The sequence below is a fragment of the Drosophila takahashii genome, chromosome 3R, assembly GCF_030179915.1.
Source record: "Drosophila takahashii strain IR98-3 E-12201 chromosome 3R, DtakHiC1v2, whole genome shotgun sequence".
NCBI classification, from domain to species: domain Eukaryota; kingdom Metazoa; phylum Arthropoda; class Insecta; order Diptera; family Drosophilidae; genus Drosophila; species Drosophila takahashii.
This window is the reverse complement of record NC_091681.1, coordinates 4453169-4467861: the sequence shown is the minus strand read 5'-3', so window position 1 is coordinate 4467861 and position 14693 is coordinate 4453169. Positions and strand designations below refer to the sequence as shown.

The following is a 14693-nucleotide window of genomic DNA, read 5'->3' as shown; positions in this document are numbered from 1 at the left end:
AGAGCAAGTTCCTGGTCCTACTCCACCTCGCCTGCCTACAGGATGTGTCTGCCTTTGTCGTCGGGGTGTCGCTTCTTGAGGCGCAGGTAGACACTACCCATGCCCCACGCCATCTTCCCGAATCTTGGGTACAGCAGATCCTCCGCCTCCTTGTTGATTTGGAGAACCACACTTTGGCCCCCCCTCGTTGGGTAGAGGGCTGGCCATGTGCAGAATCTTCCAATTCGCCGTTGGGACGTCTGGATTCTGCCGCTGAAGCAGCTTCAGCGCCAGATCCCCTTGGATTGCGACGTGGAAGAGCTCTTTCGCCTTTGGTATGGATGGGATTAAATCCCTGTCCACAACTTCCATCTTGGCGCCCTCCCACAGCGTTTCCAGTCGGCAGACCGTTTGCGTCAGCCACTTCCTGGTCGGATCATCGTTGCACTTCAGGATTTTTACGCCGTTTAACAACCCTGCACCATCGAATGTGGGCATGGGGGCTGTGGGTGATTCTTCTATCCGTGCAAAGAGAGACTCGATCAGTCACGCATGGACGATCTTCCAGCGCGCCTCCGTCATCTTCCCATTTTCGTCGGTCCTGTCAATGAGTGCCACGATCAAGTGTCGGTTGACTACATCACTGATTTTAACCCTCTTATTGGGCTTCTGTGCTGCTTTAGGTGGCGGAGGGCCTGTCACATTGGGCCCGCGATTCCACTTGCTCACCGAAATGTCCTTGGCGGCACTTTCGCGTGAGCGTTGCCTTTTGTGGGCATCGCGGGTTTGCTTGCGAAGTGCAGCCTTTCTTCCTCAATCCTTTGCTCTGCACAGGCTAGCTTTTCCCTCTCCTCCTGGGAAAGGTCCGCCTTGTGCTGGAGCCGGCTCTTGATACGGCTTGTTTTGGCTTCGTGTAGCACGCTCTCCGAGTCCGAGTCTACTACAACTTCGGCACCCGTGCGGCTTAACTTTGCCTGAGATGTTATGCCAGTAACATTGCCGCTGGAATGACCTTCTCCCGTCATCCCAGGGGTTCAACCGATGGCGACACGCAGCCGTGCCCGCCGATGGTAGCAATCGTACTTTCCGCCGACGTTTGGGCTGACATCCCAGCCCTGATTTGCTCCTTATCTCCGTCCATACTGGTTTGTTTTTCCGGAGAACCACCCACTTGCGTTTTATGCCTACCGCCAGGCACCTCCAACCATGTCTACTGATTCAGGGGCGTTGAACCACTTGCCTTAGCTAGACACTGCATTGCCCCGGGCAGAACAAGCGACAATGCATTACCCTGCTCGGGGAAAAAAATGTCGATATATCATATCCTTAAGTTTTAAATATTATACACAAATAACCATCTTGACCTTAAGAATTCGCGACGGGTCGATGAACTGTGATAATTGTGATCATCGTCTTATTAAAAAATTTTTTTTTTTTTTGGGTAACCCTAAACCTGTACTGATCTACTTGAAATCCAGTTGACTTGGGTTATTTGGGTTTGGGTATTTGGGCTTGGGTAAAAATTGACTCATTTACCCAAATACCCAAACCCAAACGACCCAAATCAAATGGGTTTCAAGTAGATCGATTGGATTTAAGGTCTGACAAAGTAGTCAGGTTACTTGTGCAGGGCTCTAATAAAAAGGTTTGACATATCGTAGTACTATCAAATAAGTGTTGAAACTTTTTAATTACATTTGTATAGCTAGTTATTGCTTGAAAGCAATTGAACTCTTCAAAGAGTGTGGGATTCTGATTTTCGCACGGAAAGCAGGTGGCATAACTCCTGCCAGAACAAATATTTCATATTTGCTTGTACCAGGTGGAACACCTACACACCTCCTTAAAGTCCATGCTTTCTCAATTTCCATGTCCTCGCTGGCAACTGACATAGGTAAGTCAGCAAAGCTAGTGAGGGCATATTCTTGCTTGGATCTTACAAAGGTTTATAAAGCCGTACCTAATTGTTGTTGTAAACAAACCTTTTTTCATTTTTTTAATTCTCCTTTGACGTGTTCTACTCACTTACAAAATTTCAGATTACCACAATTATAGGCATTGTTACGATCAACAACAGCCATTAAAATTGATTTTTTTTTCCTTTTTCCGTAAAGCGTAAAATTGTTTACATCGCTGCTGAGTTGTTCTTTCAATATGCATATGACATAAATGGATGTCACTTAGGTCTTTGTTCTCCATTTGGACACTTTATCATTGTAGAAAGCGACTAATTCCTGTTTTGCAGTTGTTTTAAACGATTCTAGCATTTGTTTAGTAATTTTATCTACGCCCCCAATAGTTATCTTGTTTCGACCAAGAACTCTGTCTAAATCATTCAAACTGAAAACAGGATTATAATTCTCTTTTAAGGCAAACAATTCATCATCCGCAGCTCTGTTTATAGCTGGAGTCTGAACCTTAAGATATTCAAGTTACAAGCTTGATCTGTCTAAGGCCCGCTTTCTGGTAAATTTGTTAAGTTTAAAGTACGGGTTAAACCTTAAAATTTTGTTGAGATATCGGAGTTTAAACCTTCCTTAAATTAAACAAAAGGACGAGAAAACGTGCCTAAATCAAAGGGCATAGCAGACTTACCTAGGGAAAACGGCCCCAGCGATTTTTAAAAATTTTGAATCAGCGATGGTAGATAATTAGAAGAAGAATATGGAAACCAATTTTCAAAGCTATTGGACATTTGGCTGAGGAGTAATCGTCTGCAATCCAAAAATGTATTTAAGCTTATATCTGACCAACGGAAACGCTTAACTGAAAATTTGTGATGAGAAATCAAAGGGATAAGAAATAGATCCTCGCTAAAGAAGCTTTGCATTTTTAAGACTTTTTAAAAGTGCAGAAAACCGCGATTAAAATTAAAAAAAATGTTGGACCACTTTCAAGTTTTGGCAACCTCACCAATTTTTTACAGTTCCTGTGTCTTTTAACCATCGAATTTATAAAAAAAATCATAATTTTATAGGTGGTGCAACAGTGTCAAAGAAAGGAAAAACTAGATTTCAAGTAGTTTTGTGGGACATTTTCTACAACACGGCCACCCCAATTATTTTTTTAAGTTTTTTAAGTGCACAGTACCAACTTGATTGCAAAGTACATTGCTTCCAATATTTATCCTCATACCTATTTTAGCACTATCATCACTCTTTTGCCGTCTACTTCTCCTTTCTGGCGGTTTTTCAGATTTTGTAGAAATCTCCACGCTTTATTTGTGTTGGCCTTGATCTATCTTACTTAGGGCCGGTTTCGCTAACATTTCTCGAACAGATAAAGTCCCTGCTAAGGCATTTTGGCTTTCTCGAGCATAAATGTGAGAGCTACCTTTGACAGGGACTCGGAGTCCCTGTTAAGCGTTTTCGGCTCAATAGAATGACAGCTGATTTCCCAAAGCCAACTATGAAGAAGAAACGAAATCACAGCTGACTTTTCCTTTGAATTATACCCAAACAGCTGATGAAATAATCGAAGCAAGCCATTATTTGCGCTTCACAGCACATTGCTGTGCGTTAACAGCACTCTGTAATTGTTTCTCGTTCAGATAAATTAAAGTAGTCGAGAAAGCGGATTTGCTTTGACGAACAGTTTATCTGGTATTTAAGTTTTTCGAACAGATAGCTATCAGGGACTTTGACAGGGACTCGAGAAACCGGTTCTTAAGTAGCTCGTTTTCTTAGCCATTTTTACAGCCTTTTTCCACTTGATCTTTAGATTTACAGCCTCTTTTTTGATACGATAGTTTTGTACAAGTTTTTTTTTTATTTTTGACATATTCGTTGAACGCATTCTCGTCTGTTATCTTTTTGATTAAGTTCTCAATGTTTCTACCAGGGACCGTAAATAACAGTCATTTGAGACTTTTATTTTAAAAAGACTACTGTGATATTTTGTTTTAAACGTCAAAAATAACACTCTTTTTACTCTTGTCCACAAAGCATATGCACTTCAACAAATCTGGAAAGCAAATTAACTGTTATTTGTCCATGTCTATATAGTGCATAAAAACCAGTAAAATTGTTGATAAAAAATTGAACAAATCTCAGTAGGCCTTTCAAAATAAAACTCTCAAATAACTGGTATTTACGGTCCCTGGTTTCTACTTAACTCTATGATTTTTAGATTTTTAAATAGCCTGTTTATTGCTTGTCATATATAGAACAGATCCATCTGCCAAATCAATTTTAATTTTGGAGGGGTTGCTACCATTATTAGCTTTCATATACCCAGCACTTAACATCCTTTTCCGTAAAAACCCTGCAAGCAAACGGGCGATATTTCTATCGCCTATCGTCCACAAGTCACTTCTTAGTAACTTCTGGAAGATCGAGACACGACAGAACACATTTTACAAAAGTCGAAAAAGTCACTTCTGGACGATTAAAATACGATAGAACACATTTTACAAAAACAAAAAGGGTCATGATCGTGGAGAAGTAACTTCTAAGACACTTCTAGGCGATAGAAAGACGATAGAACACATTTTACAAAAACAAAAAGGGTTCAAATCGCGAGGAAGTAACTTCTGAGGCACTTCTGGGCGATAAAATGGCGATAGAACACATTTGACTACCTAAAAAGGGTTCAAATCGCGAAGAAGTAACTTCTGAGGCACTTCTGGACGATAGAATGGCGATAGATCACATTTGACTACCTAAAAAGGCTTGCGATCGCGAAGAAGTAACTTCTGAGACACTTTTGGGCGATGAAAAGGCGATAGAGCACATTTTACAAAAACAAAACCAATGGGAAAAAAACATCTTCCAATTCACTTCTGGAAGTTAAATTGAAGATAGAAAGGAATTTGGTTTTATTTTTTTGAAGTTTTTTTCTCTTCGACCTACGCACTTTGTATTTTGAATTCGAGCGTCAGTTCGTTTCGAGATTTCTTTGTGATCAGTGTGATTTATTCTAAGTTTCTGTGTTTGTGATGAAATGCGGAGTGAACCCGTTATTTTTTAAATATTACATACCTAAAATACAATATTTATTTACATCAAAAATTAAAGTGATTTAATTGTAAAAGGTAAATACCTCCTCCGATTTTTATATGGCACAATATTAATTATTTTTTTGTTGTTTTAAGCATTTTCATAGACGGAACTGGAATTAAATAAAATAATACAACACCATTTCCTACAAGCTTATGGACCGTGCTTACATGCCGCAATGCTTTTGCAACTATATATTTCAATAAATGTGTTGAAAGAATAAACATGAAGAATGAGCACAAAAAACATATTTTCCAATTGGGAAAGGGTCTTCTAGGTATCTTCTACAAGTGTCTTCTGAGTAACTTCCAGAAGTGACTTCGGCGACACTTCTACAAGTGACTTGCACGATATCGCATTCGGATCGCCGAAGTCACCCCCGTCGGGAAGAACTGTTCCACGACGGCGGCACTTCTAGATGTGTCGCCTAAGTCACTTCTGGAAGTGACTTCCGCGATATCGCATTCGGATCGCCGAAGTCACCCCCGTCGGGAAGAACTGTTCCACGACGGCGGCACTTCTAGAAGCGTCGCCGAAGTCACTTCTGGAAGTGACTGCATATTTGCGTGGCCGCTGTGAGCTTTGTTAGCTTTAAGTTTAGCCCTTAAGTTCAGTTCTGTTTGATATCTTGAATAAAGAGCACACTGCTCGTGAACATTACTCCGGCCATCGCCGTCAATATCTCTTGTTATTTTTGCACTGTCTGAGTCTCTAGGCCAGCAGGCGAAGGAGGCAGTTACCTCCCAACGTAAATCAACCTAATCATCAATTGTAAAAGGTACAGCCATCCGGCTCTGACTGCAGTGGGGGATCACCAATCTCTACGAGAATCAAATTAAGGCACCTTCTTCCCCCGCACTACCGAGCGGGCTTCAGCAGCAGCCTCCAACAAGTACCCTGCCGGTACCCCCTGCATCCAGCGAGCGCACGGTCGGTGCTCCCTCGATCTACATCCAGCAAGCACCCCTTCGGTGCCCCCTCGATCTATATCCAGCAACCACCTTACTGGTGCCCTTCCAACCCCGGCCCGTGCAGGAACTATACCGCCACTGGGCCGCATACTAAAAGTATAATTTATATATACTTTGTAGAGTCGGAAAGGTCTTCTTCACTGCGTTGCAAACTTCTGAATGAAATCATAATACCGTCTGCAAGGGTTTAAAAATAGATTTTTAACTTTGAAAGAGTGCCACAACCATAGTTTTTGAGATATTCTTTGTAAGTTAGGTTCAGACAGTTTCTACATTATTTCCTAACAAAATAAACTTAGTTTCATAAAAATCGGATCTACACAGCGACCTGTGGACAATCCGCAGCTGGCCTACTTTTTATACCCGTTACTCGTAGAGTAAAAGGGTATACTAGATTCGTGCAAAAGTATGTAACAGCTAAAAGGAAGCGTTTCCGACCCCATAAAGTATATATATTCTTGATCAGGGTCACTAGCCGAGTCGATCTAGCCATGTCCGTCTGTCCGTCTGTCCGTCTGTCCGTCTGTCCGTCTGTCCGTCTGTCTGTCTGTCTGTCTGTCTGTCTGTCCGTCTGTATGAACGCTGAGATCTCAGAAACTACAAAAGCTAGAAGGTTGAGATTTCCCACACATATTCTTTGGCTTCATACGCAGCGCAAGTTTATTTTAGCCGAGCGCCACGCCCCCTCTAACGCCCACAATCGCCCACTAACGATTTTAAAATGGGTCCTGCGCCCACATCTTTAAAGATTTCCGAGAAGTATAAATGCAATTTTGTTGTGTATATTTATACCTATCGAAATGTAGAAGACATTTTTCAAATCGGACCATTCATTAAAAAGTTATACGCAATCAAAATTATATATCTATCTCCCTCGCACTCCCTTTAGCTGAGTTACGATTATTAGTCGGGACACCAACCCGACACAGCGTTCGCACTCCCTTTAGCTGAGTGACGGGTATTAGATAGTCGGGACAACAACCCGACTATAGCGTTCTCTCTTGTTTTTTAATATAGCCTGACATAAAAATTCCCACGGCCGCGATTTTGAAAGATAAAAGCAAAATAAAAATTGGTTAAAATTATATAAGAACAATGTAATCAACATGCCAAGTTACGAAATCCCAGCACAATTCCTTATTGGTAAAAAATTAAAAATTTAAGTTTTATATGTATATCCCCCATTAAACTGTGCTTTCCAAAAAGTTTCCCGACGCAAGGATTCTTAGCACAAAGACTCCAAAGTTCGAAAACTGCTGAAATTGGCCAACTTTCCGGAGGTCTCAGAGGCAAACAAATTCATGGTTTGTTTTGATGTTAAAATTTTTTTTAAGATACACTCTTTATCTTTCAACCCCATACATAGAATAGGATTTTTTTAAGGAAAAACAAACAAGAAAACATACACTTAGAAAAATAATTCCTATATTTATTTTGGACTTAAAAATAGTAAAAATGGCCATATCATTTCAATAATTTCAATTTAAGCCCGTAAATTTTAGGGAATTAATAGCGTGAAAAATAGTACACTACCTAAAAAATAGTCCATGCCCATAAAAAATCCCAAAAAAACATTTTTTTTTAATAAAAAAAACTAAAAACTAATAATTTTTTATTTTTGGAGGAATGTTACGATCTTGGTACTTATTAATAAATTACCCATGTATGGGTATATAGACAAAAATACTTTTATTTTTATATTTTCAAGACAATTTGTCTTAATCATAAATCATTAATCATAAATCATTTTAGAATTAAGCTCTGATTTGGAAATTCACGCAGCATTTGAAACTCGTTTAAGTTTTTTTAATATTTGCTTTCAATTCTTCACACAACATTTTTTTTTTGCACTACAGTTATCATTTGGTAATTATCTAATATATGGACAGCAGCAAGTTTTATGAACTAAAATCGTTGTCTTTGAAGGCTTAGATGCTAGATGGATATCTAAATTCTAACATTTTTTGGTAATATAAACTTTTTTAAGACCATCATGGCTTTAAAACAAGACAGTGTGTTAAGTCCAACAATGGACTTAAAACAAGTCTAAGAATCCTTACTTCCAAAATTAGTCCATATTACCTTAGTTTAAGTCCATTTTTTGAGTTTTAAGTCCATATTATTTTCTGGGTGTAGTCAAAAAATATAAAAGTATACAGCTGCGGTCAAAACTGTAGTAGTGTTGCCGCTCTGTGTTTTCAAAAGTTTGTTTTTGTAAAAAATATCAAGTTTTTCGATTAGTTTGATGATCTCAATTCTCCTCATGCTAGTATTAATTTTGGATCTACTCCCTATGATTATATCACTGTCCGGACATGTCCGTTTCTTATTTGTATTTTTTAACTTTAATATAATTATTGTACGCAATTGCTACAACACCATCTCCATGCTTAATAAGATTTTAGTTAGCTAGCTTCTAAGGGATAAGTCATGTGAAAACACTTCAGGCAAAGATGTAATGTTTGGTATTTTATTGTTAAGAAAGAATTCATGATGATTCTTATTATATTAAGTTGACTGAATGTTATGTTCCATTTTGGTATTGATGTTTTGGTTCCGGTTCTGGTACCGGTACAGTAAGAAAAATTTTAATTAATACTTTGAAATGATTTATGTGAGTGTTATTTTGAAAAAAACTTTCAACTTTAATACAAAGTATGATTTTAATTAAATTTTTAACTTTTTTATTTCTAAGAAGAAATAGGGTTATTAGCTTCTTAAAAAGACGCGTAGAATGGTGCCAAAAATGACAGATTTTTAACTTGTTTAGACAAAGAATGTTTTTGCTACAGCGATATTTTTTTACATGAGCAATACATCTGCTAAAAAGGGACGAAAAGGAAGAAGTCGATTATCGGAAAATGGGAGCTGATACATACATACATATGGGTATTTTTTTATTCAGGATTTTTAAAGAATTTAGTAAATGAGTACCAAAACCGTACCGGTACCAGCAATACGGTAATCGGTTCGAAATTAAATTTTTATTTCGGTCTCGGTACCGGTTCCGGATCCCTATTAGGAATCGGTTTATTTCGGTTCCGGTTCTGGTTTTATTCCCTGATTTGTATTATTTATGTTATTTGTATATTGTGAGAAATTTGACACTTCAGAACCATTATTTTTCATTTTTCTTTAAGCCTGGAAAGTTGGTTCGAACGCACTTCTTTCCTCGCCATTTTTGTCATACACATTATTTTATTTGTGTCCGTCTCCTTTTCCGACATAGGTAAGATATGCCTATCTTTGGCTGGATGGTTCGTACCATTGCATAAACTGCAATCTAAATTTTAGTGAAACACCTCGAATAAAAAATTGAATATTTGGAATTAGTTTGGAATGTTATTTTCGTTGGCATTTATGTTTATACTTAAAATATTCAAAATATACTTAAAATATTAAGTGAATCAGATGGGAAAGGAGAATATTTGGAATATTTTCTACCCGCTTGGCTTGTTAAATTTGTATACACCATCACCCTGCAAGCATTTTCTAGAAGTGACTTCGGCGACGCTTCTAGAAGTGTCGCCGTAGTGGAACATTTCTTCCCGACGGGGGTGACTTCGGCGATCCGAATGCGATATCGCGGAAGTCACTTCCAGAAGTGACTTAGGCGACACTTCTAGAAGTGCCGCCTTGGTGGAACAGTTCTTCCCGACGGGGGTGACTTCGGCGATCCGAATGCGATATCGTGCAAGTCACTTGTAGAAGTGTCGCCGAAGTCACTTCTGGAAGTTACTCAGAAGACACTTGTAGACGATACCTAGAAGACTCTTTCCCAATTGGAAAATATGTTTTTTGTGCTCATTCTTCATGTTTATTCTTTCAACACATTTATTGAAATATATAGTTACAAAAGCATTGCGGCATGTAAGCACGGTCCATAAGCTTGTAGGAAATGGTGTTGTATTATTTTATTTAATTCCAGTTCCGTGTTCCGTCTATGAAAATGCTTAAAACAACAAAAAAATAATTAATATTGTGTCATAAAAAAATCGGAGGAGGTATTTACCTTTTATAATTAAATAAGTGGAGTATAGTTAAGTTTTCGGTTTGCCTAGAGTTTCACGCCAAGTAATTCCTTTTGCTTTCGCAGGACAACCTTGTACACGCTTAAATCTCGATTTTTCCAATCACTTTAATTTTTGATGTAAATAAATATTGTATTTTATTTATATTCCACCGGTATGTAATATTTAAAAAATAACGGGTTCACTCCGCATTTCATCACAAACACAGAAATTTAGAATAAATCGCACTGATCACAAAAAAATCTCGTAACGAACTGACGCTCGAATTCAAAATACAAAGTGCGTAGGTCAAAGAGAAAAAAGGGTAGTTTTCAGGTATAAAGAGAGAGCCAATAGCGGACTGTACCCCAAATGACTTCAAAAAAATAAAACCAAATTCCTTTCTATCTTCAATTTATCTTCCAGAAGTGAATTGGAAGATGTTTTTTCCCATTGGTTTTGTTTTTGTAAAATGTGTTCTATCTCCTTTTCATCGCCCAAAAGTGTCTCAGAAGTTACTTCTTCGCGATCGCAAGCCTTTTTAGGTAGTCAAATGTGATCTATCGCCATTCTATCGTCCAGAAGGCCTCAGAAGTTACTTCTTCGCGATTTGAACCCTTTTTAGGTAGTCAAATGTGTTTTATCGCCATTCTATCGCCCAGAAGTGCCTCAGAAGTTACTTCCTTGCGATTTGAACCCTTTTTGTTTTTGTAAAATGTGTTCTATCGTCTTTCTATCGCCTAGAAGTGTCTTAGAAGTTACTTCTCCACGATAGTGAACCTTTTTGTTTTTGTAAAATGTGTTCTATCGTATTTTAATCGTCCAGAAGTAACCAAGAAGTGACTTCTTCGCGATAGATGTATATTTTGTTTTTGTAAAATGTGTTCTGTCGTGTTTCGATCTTCCAGAAGTTACTAAGAAGTGACTTCTGGACGATAGGCGATAGATATATCGCCCGTTTGCTTGCAGGGTTAAAGTGTATATATTCTTGATCAGGGTCACTAGCCTAGTCGATATAGCCATGTCCATGGATGAACGCTAAGATCTCGGAAACTAAAAAGCTAGAAAATAGGGATTTCTTACACATATCCTTGAGATTTCTACGCAGTGCAAGTGTATTTCACCCTTGCGCCCCGCCCGTTTGAGGTAACGCCCACAATACCCCATAAACGATTTTAAAAGGTGTCTGGCGCCCACATTTTTGGAGATTTATACCTATTGAAATGTAGAATCTTTAAGCAAGTATACAGGCAGTCGCTCTGCTGCATGCATACCTCCGTCTCCCTCACACTTTCCTTCGCTAAGTAACGGGTATCTGATAGTCGGGGTATCTGCCTATATCGTATCTAATATATCTTGTATCTGATAGTCGAGACACTCGACTGTAGTGTTTCTTCTTATTAAAGTTTACCTGTTTAAAATTCCTTATTATCTTTTCTTTCAGTTTGAATTAGATGAAAATGGTGCTCCAAAACTTGGATCAGGACTACGAGGATTGGGAACTGATATTGCTATCATAAGTAGTATGGTCTTTTTAGCCCAATTCATATTATCTTTGTGTATGGGCACAATTATAAAAATGTCTGGAACCACTACAGCTGTTATAAGTACCGCCAGTTTTTTGAGTTTTTGTGGAGCTTTGTCAGCAACCAGGATAATGTATTTAGATCTATAAGCTTTTAAAAAAAATAAATAAAATATTATGTTAAGAAATGAACTTAAATTATGTGGTTTATGAATTGTGCAAAAGCATTTTCTTCGATTTTAATTCATTGGCTTTCGCTATAAAATCCAACTGCGAGCTAAGCCGCAAAAAGGTCATTTGAGGGTGTCACAGAAAACCATTCCAACCGAATTTTCCCCGAATAGCAAATCTCGGTGTCACAGACGTCATTTTTGATGGTTTCTAAGTCCCCCGTAATTTGCCGGACGTTTTGATAAAATTACCCAACTTACAAATGTTTCCCAAAAATATAACTTTATTTAAGACAACTCTAATGAATTTTATGAAAAAAAAATATATAATATATTTATATTAAAAAATATGCTTTTTAAAAAACCTCTCGAAAAAAATTAGCTAAAACAAGAGAGAACGCTATAGTCGGGTTGTTGTCCCGACTATCTAATACCCGTCACTCAGCTAAAGGGAGTGCGAACGCTGTGTCGGGTTGGTGTCCCGACTAATAAGCGTAACTCAGCTAAAGGGAGTGCGAGGGAGATAGATATATAATTTTTGATTGCGTATAACTTTTTAATGAATGGTCCGATTTGAAAAATGTCTTCTACATTTCGATAGGTATAAATATACACAACAAAATTGCATTTATACTTTTCGGAAATCTTTAAAGATGTGGGCGCAGGACCCATTTTAAAATCGTTAGTGGGCGATTGTGGGCGTTAGAGGGGGCGTGGCGCTCGGCTAAAATAAACTTGCGCTGCGTAGGAAGCCAAAGAATATGTGGGGGAAATCTCAACCTTCTAGCTTTTGTAGTTTCTGAGATCTCAGCGTTCATACAGACGGACAGACGGACAGACGGACAGACAGACAGACGGACAGACGGACATGGCTAGATCGACTCGGCTAGTGACCCTGATCAAGAATATATATACTTTATGGGGTCGGAAACGCTTCCTTCTAGCTGTTACATACTTTTGCACGAATCTAGTATACCCTTTTACTCTACGAGTAACGGGTATAAAAATCCGTCGGCAAACCGTCTACCTGACAGTGTTACCAATTACCTAGAACTTTAAAATACAAAATTTGTCAAAATTTCGGAGTTAATTATACTATGCAGCATCAAAAATTGACCTCGATGGATGCTATATTTTTGGATTCGTTACGAATTCCCAAGTTAAACTGCGTTTTCCAAAAAGTTCCCCGACGCAAGGATTCTTAGCAAAAGGACCTCAAAGTTCGAAAAAATGGTGAAATTGGCCTACTTTCCAGTGCTCTCAGAGGCAAATGGATGCAAGGTTTGATTCGATGTTAAAGTTTTTTAAAAGATACACTCTTTATCTTTCAAACCCCATACTTAGAATAATTTTAGGATTTTTTTTAAGGCAGAAATAAATTCCAGAAAACATAGTCAAAAAACTAAAAAACTTACAGCTGGGGTAAAAATAGTAGTAGTGTTGCCGCCCTGTGTTTTTAAAAGTTTTTTGTTGTCACTTTTCTTATCCAATTAGTCTATTAGTACAATTATAATCAATACAATATTACCAGGAGAAGATAAATTACAACAACAAACCTTTAAAAACACAGGGCGGGAACACTACTACTATTTTGACCGCAGCTGTATGCTGTTGTGTTTTTTGACTATGTTTTCTAAAATTTGTTTCTCCCTTAATACAAATCCTAAAATTATTCTAAGTATGGGGTTTGAAAGATAAAGGGTGTGTCTTTTAAAAAACTTTAACATCGAATCAAACAACGCATCCGTTTGTCTCTGAGAGCTCTGGAAAGTTGTCCAATTTCAGCATTTTTCAAACTTTGAAGTCCTTTGGCTAAGAATCCTTGCGTCGGGGAACTTTTTGGAAAATGCAGTTTAACTTGGGAATTCGTAACGAATCCAAAAATATAGCATCCATCGAGGTAAATTTAAAAAGCGCTAAAAATGCTGCACAGTAGACTGGGTCGATTTGTATGGGAAAAAAAAGTGATAAATCGTAGGGGGGGAACGCAATCTAGGAAGAATTCTAAGCAATATTGCAATAGAAACTATATCTTGAAAACCACGTTTGACCCTCCGCATTTGCAAATGAAAACAAGAAAGGAAGCTAGCTTCGGCCAGCCGAAGCTTAAATACCCTTGCAGATCATTCCTATTAATTAACAAATCGCAAAAATGTTCAATTAATTTCATTAATCTCATTAATTTTCCGATCGTTCCTATGGCAGCTATATGATATAGTCGTCCGATTTTTATCAAATTAAAATTGAAATTCGGAAATATTTAAAAAGATTCATATCCTAGAGTAGAAGATAATACAATAAAAACCAAAGAAGCTAGAATTTATTTCCTATTACTTTTCCATTATTTTCCGATTGTTCCTATGGCAGCTATATGATATATTAGTCCGATTTTTTGAATATTTAATTCGAAATTCAGAAATATTTAAAAAATAACATCCCCAAAAGTAGAAGGTAATATTTCAAAAAACACCGAAGCTAGAATTTTTTTAACGTTTTCTTTTCCGATTGTTCCTATGGGAGCTATAAGATATAGTTGTCCGATCCGGTCGGTTCCGACATATATACTACCTGCATCAGAAAGAAGACTTTTGGGAAAGTTTCATCCCGATAGCTCAAAAACTGAGAGACTAGTTTGCGTAGAAACAGACAGACGGACAGACGGACATGGCTAGATCGACTCGTCTAGTGATGCTGATCAAGAATATATATACTTTATGGGGTCGGAATCGTCTCCTTCACTGCGTTGCAAACTTCTGACTGAAATCATAATACCCTCTGCAAGGGTATAAAAACCCAGTATTTGATGAAAAATATCACAGTAGCCCTACAATTTCTACACTAGAATGGGCCTGAAAAACGTAAAAAATCGTTTGGGCGGAAAACAATCTCTGGGCATTTCTAAGCCATATTGCCCAAGAAACTATATGCCATAAACCACGTTTGGCCCTCCGCATTTGCAAGAGAAAAATACTGGTATTTCGTTTTACTTTTGAGTAAAATATCATAGTAGCCGTGAAATATTTGTCAATTTTAAATTCTCC

General features: G+C 37.9%; 1 protein-coding gene across 3 annotated transcripts in view; it reads left to right on the top strand.

Annotated features, from left to right (window-relative positions):
* lovit (loss of visual transmission) overlaps nt 1-11667 on the top strand; it is a 193007-nt gene extending 181340 nt beyond the window's left edge. For all 3 annotated transcript variants that reach the window (XM_070216227.1, XM_070216225.1, XM_070216226.1), the window contains one exon: nt 11402-11667. In XM_070216227.1, the coding sequence (XP_070072328.1) occupies nt 11402-11632 (231 nt within the window). In that variant the 3' untranslated portion in view covers nt 11633-11667. The remainder of the gene's footprint in view (nt 1-11401) is intronic.
* Nucleotides 11668-14693: the final 3026 nt, after the last annotated feature.